Raw genomic sequence first — 6,000 nt, forward strand, 5'->3', positions numbered from 1 at the left:
GAAAGTTGAAACAGACGCGTCACGTTTCGGGGAACGACGAAGAGGTTAGATCACGAGGGACGAAACAAGGGATGCAGATTCTTGTTGAAAAAATCAATACAAATTGAAAGTTACAAAATCAATTCATGAAAAATCGACCACAAAATAATCAATTCGCAAGAAACAATTTCTGATTTTGATAAAGAAATGTATAGGTGAATCAACCTGCGAGGAAAGTGATGCAACTTAAAAGAGCACACTCTTCCAGAAGCGAAAACATTATATTTGTGAACATTAAACAAAATTAATTACCAGAGAGAATAATACTGTTTAGAAACTGAAATTTTAAGAAGCAAATCGAGGTCGAATAAAATCAGAACTAAAAATCAGACTTTATCAGACTCTCTTAAATGTAATTCGATGTAAAAACGAGAACTGCTAACCACATTTTCTGAAGGGAAAAGAGAAAACTGTTTTTTAAAAACAAAAATTGATCCGATTCTATATTAAAAAATTCCATTTATGATGAAATCGCTTAACGAAACATCGATCTCTCGAAAAACCGCTTTAACCCTCTATGGGCCCGTGTAACTTTGAGGTTACATGTTAACTTATCAACATTTTATCAAATAATTTTAGTTTTATCACGAGAATTTCGGAAAAATTCTCTAATTTCTCCGAGACAACCAATACCAATATTCATGCTACGAATATTGCTAGGACTAAAATAAAGAAATACCAAAACAAAGGCTGTGCAAACTGTCTACATTAAAAAAAAAGATTCGGCCCATAGACGGTTAAGATCAACGCTCCTAGAAGAAACAATTCCATTTCGAAGCATCAGCACTCACCATTCGATGCTCCTGTATCCCCTGAGACAGCAGTGAAGCGCCTTGAACGCCCCGATGTTCGCGTACTCCGTCGTGACCACCTCCTTCGTGAACCTGAGGCCACCTGGCAAATTGTCGAACTTGTGCATCGAGCAGTAGTCCTTCAGTTCGTTCGCCTGGCAAATCGCAGTCAAGAACGACGCGACGATCAGGCCGCGTTCCACAGGTGTCATCTTCCGAGATTTCGCGGGCGAATCGATAGTCAATGGGCAGTTTCAAACTTCGCGCGCCTCGCTCCCAAGAGACGCCATCACCGACGCGCACCAACTCGCGATCGAATTCGCGTTCCCACGTTCCCAAGTCTCCTCGAGAAAGAAAACGTGTCCGAAAGGTTCGCAGAGGCAGCGATAAACACGCTGCTCCGACCGACACAAACACCAGCGACTTTGCCTCGAGGGCACGCGTTCACTCGACTTCGATACGTCTTTGTCACCGCTCAGCCACTTTCCACACAGGCCATCCCTCCCGCGCGACCATCTACTTCCGACGTTGCTCACCCTTCGATCGTCCAGAGAATCTCAAGAATATCGTCGCTCTGACGAGGTAACGAAAGTTAAGTCGTACTTGCGTCACTTGACGCAAGTTCAAATTCGAATATTCGATTTCGAGTTAATGGTATTATTTTTACCTGTGCTACCTGTGGATTATAGCTCGCGCCAGTCGTTGAAATTTCGAATTGAATTCCAGGGATGTAACGACGCTGGGATTGAGGGAGGCAACGCGAGAACGAGAACGCGCGGCAAGACGCGCACCAGACACGCGCGCTGTGGAGGTCGGCAGCTTACTGTCAGCGCGCTGCTTCGGGAGACCCCCTCCAGCGAGTCGAGCAGTTTGAAACGAGCCGCCTGTTGCCTCGTGCTCGATCGGCCAGCTTCGGCGGGACTCGGTCTTCTTCCGCGGGCCGTTCGGCACGCGTGGCTACAGGCGGCGTTTTATTGCTTTCTTTTCCTGTTTTCACGCAAACTTTCCGTGGTCCTGCGAGACGATGGGCAAGGCAGATGTGGACGACTTCGTTCTGTGTTTTGCTGAATTTTGTTGGGGGTGGTGGAAAGTGTGGAAGCTGTGGATGAGAGTGGAGAGAGTTTTAAAAGCGGGACACGTGGGTTTTGTATGTGAGTAGTCAGTGTGATGGTAATACAGTTTATTCTTGATAAGTCGAAATATTTTGAAATTTCTTAAATAAATAAATATTCTCGAAATTTCTGTAAATCGAAATGGGATTTACTTTGACTTGAATTATTTATCGCGTTTTTAGGTGCGTTTTTTAACTGTGTAACTCAAATTTAGAGTAACCAAACTTCTAGAAGTGGAAGTTTACCTCTATAAGTTGAACTTATTAAATTATTTGAGTTTAGGAGAAAAGTTTAATATAGATATTTTAATGCAGTTTATTTCCATTTTATCTTTGCATATGTTCTCTCTGTTTTTCTTCTTATTCTGTATCTTTCACTGTATGAATGTTTCTTCTACTTGTATATTCTGATATGCAAATCAAAGGGTCATATAACATTCATAAATAAATCAGTAAATAAATAGAAGAGTATTTACTAAATACATAATATTGACATAGAGAGTAGTTTTACTGAATGAAAGTTATCTTACTTGAATAGTTAGTGTAAAAGTATTTATGTATTAGTTGCTTTGATTAAATGATTTTCTAGTTATTGTTTAAATAATTTGTAATTTATGTTTGAAGAGTTCTTTGAATAAATTCTATAATTTTTATGTGTAGCTAGTCAACCTTTTATGATAAATAGGGATGTATTTATCAAACTTAATCATCGTTGTAACTCAAAAATCACGTTTATTGAGTTGTATCACTTTTGAAGTACATCTGCGATATACAAACATATATTTAGATTTGCAGTACTATGTATAAATATTTGGACTCTTTCATATTACTGGAAATGTATGGATTTCACTTTACTTTATTTATTCTATATAATTGACATCAAATATTATATTTTCATCAATGTTTGTAAACCTTGTACAATAATTGTTTAATATAATATCTGTGGTCATAGCTATATTAGAGAATTTTACTTGAAGTATATTTCATGCATTTGCCATAATATGAAAGTGTCCAGATACTTATTCACAGTAGTGTATGTATTTCTGTACTTTCTCACTGTCAAAGATTATTATGTGTTTTGAAGACTGTGGTTTCATAAACTATATAAGCTGTGCATAGTATTCTGTAATATTCTGAGGAAAGATGCTACTGTGATGTATTTTTATAATTCTTTTGTTGATGTTTCAGGATGAAGGAATGTGGGAGCCATGAAGATGCAGCCATTGGTGAGTCAATTATAAAAAATTAAATGAGAAAACTAGAGAAGTGAAAAGCAGGTGCCTATCAAAGCATTTTAAATGCACAAGGAAATAAGTTGTAGGAAAAACAATTTTCTCAGGATACATCTAATTATAATTATTTTAACTAGTAATTGAAATGTAGATTCTGAATGATAACTGCCTCAAATCTTATCTCTAATTACTTGTTAAATGACAACGTTGATTACATTCTACTTTAACTTCAAAAGAAATGCACTATGAATTCATTAGATCTTATTCATATTATACATAAAAAGAACTCTAACATATTCCTCCTTAACAAAGGGTATTTACATATCAGAGCTCTAAAACTTTGTGACATGGACGCAAAACTGCACAAATTATTTAATAGTATCACCAATCTATATTAAAAACATCGTGTGCCTTTTCCATTGTCTTTCTCAAATATTTAAATTTAAAACTTAAAACTGGCAGAAGGGACGTTTGTCATCGATGCGTTCGAGAACTTTCAGAAACGTTAAGAGGGTCGAGAGCGTACCGAGAACGACGATTTATCGTCTTTTTCTTCGCGTCTCGTGCGGACGATTTTTCTTTTTTGTATAGAAATAGCGGGCAAACTTAGGGGACAGGTCGTAGCGAGAGGGATCGCAATGTTTGCTTTGCTTTTACTCGACTCTCGAGGGCAAACAATTCGAGCGGCGAACGCGTGTAAACGGACGAAAACAAATAGCCAAGGAATATCCTTGTTTTTCGACGCATGGCACGAGCATAACGAGATGCTTAGGTAAACGCATCCGCAAAGTCGACGCGTGACGAGTCGTTCGAGGCGATATCGCTGGCGATTTCGGAGCAAGTTCGATTAACGTGTACAGACGTTTCCAGGAATGCGATAAGTTCCGAATTTATGCATTCAGTGACGTCGCGGACAGATAACTTTTGTGGATAAGATTTCTGTTCAAGGGCATGGGGCTGTTCAACATGATTCCACGTAATGTGTTAACCGAAAAACTATAATTAACCCTGGAATTTTGGAAAATATATAAAACATTTTTATTTGAAATTATACAATTGTATAGTACAGTAATAGGAATTAGTATTTTGTTGAGGTTATGAAAGACCCCAGTGTGCCATTCCAGGGTTAACAGGGTTTGACGCTATTCTGGCTCAGGTCTTGAAAAAAAGACACTTCTTTAGTTAACCATATTCTGGTTTGATATATTTATTCATTTTTTCATTTACTATGTGCAAATTTTTAGCAAAACATATTCGTAGGTAATTTTTTAAACCAGAGGGAGATAAGGAAAAGTGTTGAAAAATGGTAGAAGTCATAGTGTCTTTTCTGGTTATCTGAAACAAGAGATATCTACAGAAATATTTTTAGATTATGGGAATACGCGTACAAGATATGTAAATGAAAAGGAAGAAAAGAAAATTCAGTTTTTTTTTGTGATATAATATTAATAGATATTTATCTTGCCTTATTTGTGTAAAATTTGAAATTAATTACTAACAATAAGTATGTACCTAAATAGACAGTTACCTCAAACATGAAAATGCTCTGCATACCAAATAGTCCTTTTCCATTTCTAAATAGAGACATTTCTTCTCGAGTCACAAGGAACAAAAACCCCTTTGCGAACGACCTGCAGCTTCATCCCTCTCTCTAAATCCTAACCTGCACACCAATAAGCGTTTTCCGCACGCGCCAAGCCAGGTTCCAATAAGAAATCTAATCTCGACTGCCTGCGCTTTTAATCGAAGGCAATGGATAATTAGATTGGACCCAGAAAATAGGTATCTTAACAGCCTGCTTTGCACAGGCTTATTGCTCCACTCGAGCGAGCAGATTGTCCGCGATAAAAGTGATCCCCGACTGCCTTTAAACAAGTTTATCCTTAATCACAGTTCAAATTAGTATTCCTATCTCCTCTTAATTTCTTTCGCGGTATTAGCCCAAGCCTCGGCGTACTTTAATCTCTAAACGTTCACGATGCCTTCTCTTTTTTATTTCACTTCCATTCGCGTACTATCTCTCGCGTTCCATTTTGAGTTATCATATCCGAGTTCCTCGGAAATCGTGCTGTTCTTATTATCCAGTTTCCAGCGCCTCTTGATCGCGTATGCTTGCTCGTGATTCGGCACCGACAAACGCTATGTCCTTTCGCGGGTTCACTACCGCCACGAACGTGCACGCACACAGCCTTGCTAGCGACTTGCATTCCAGGAATTCGAGTATATGCGGTCAGACGTGTCGTGCCGTGTCGTGTCGTGTCGTGTGGAAACGATTACGCTGGATGATCGTGGTCGAAGCTGTATGTACGTACACGCCAACATAATGCACATCAGAGGCCAATTTTATATGAGTCGATGACGAGATGCATCTTTTCCGAGCGACTGACCCTTGGCTCGTTTCATCGCGATTAGGATTGTCTTACAATTAATGTATCGTCTGGTTGAACGTATACCTTTTTATAGCCAGAATACCTTTTTGGAAAAATTTGGCGTTAGTCTAGCGATCGTCAGGGTTGCCGCGCAAATCCCCTTCTTGGATGTGGTGGAGGAAATTGAAAGCTGGAGGAAGAAATGACGAGTGTTCTATTGTACTGTGTTGCTAAGGTCTCGTTCGGGTCTGGGGCCTAGACCTGTACCAATAGGACACGTTATTTCCTCCCTTACCTTTCAATTTCCTCCACTAAACCTAAGGAGGGAATTCGTGTGGCAACCCTGATGATTATGTCTGTAAAGCCTTGATCAGATTATGTAGTCAAGTTTTAATATAAGAACTCAAAATGAGGAATATTAAATTAACTAGTCTGCAATAGAAGGATCTTTGAATAAC

General features: G+C 38.8%; 1 protein-coding gene across 1 annotated transcript in view; it reads right to left on the reverse strand.

The window, feature by feature from the left end:
• The window catches only part of LOC143184456 (interleukin-1 receptor accessory protein-like 1-B), a 117,449-nt gene extending 115,920 nt beyond the window's left edge, over positions 1-1,529 (reverse strand). The window contains exon 1 of the mRNA XM_076386701.1: positions 831-1,529. Within this exon, the coding sequence (XP_076242816.1) occupies positions 831-1,042 (212 nt within the window). The 5' untranslated portion in view covers positions 1,043-1,529. The remainder of the gene's footprint in view (positions 1-830) is intronic.
• Between the last annotated feature and the right edge of the window lie 4,471 nt (positions 1,530-6,000).

This window comes from Calliopsis andreniformis, chromosome 10 (assembly GCF_051401765.1).
Source record: "Calliopsis andreniformis isolate RMS-2024a chromosome 10, iyCalAndr_principal, whole genome shotgun sequence".
In the NCBI taxonomy this organism is placed as follows: Eukaryota; Metazoa; Arthropoda; class Insecta; order Hymenoptera; family Andrenidae; genus Calliopsis; species Calliopsis andreniformis.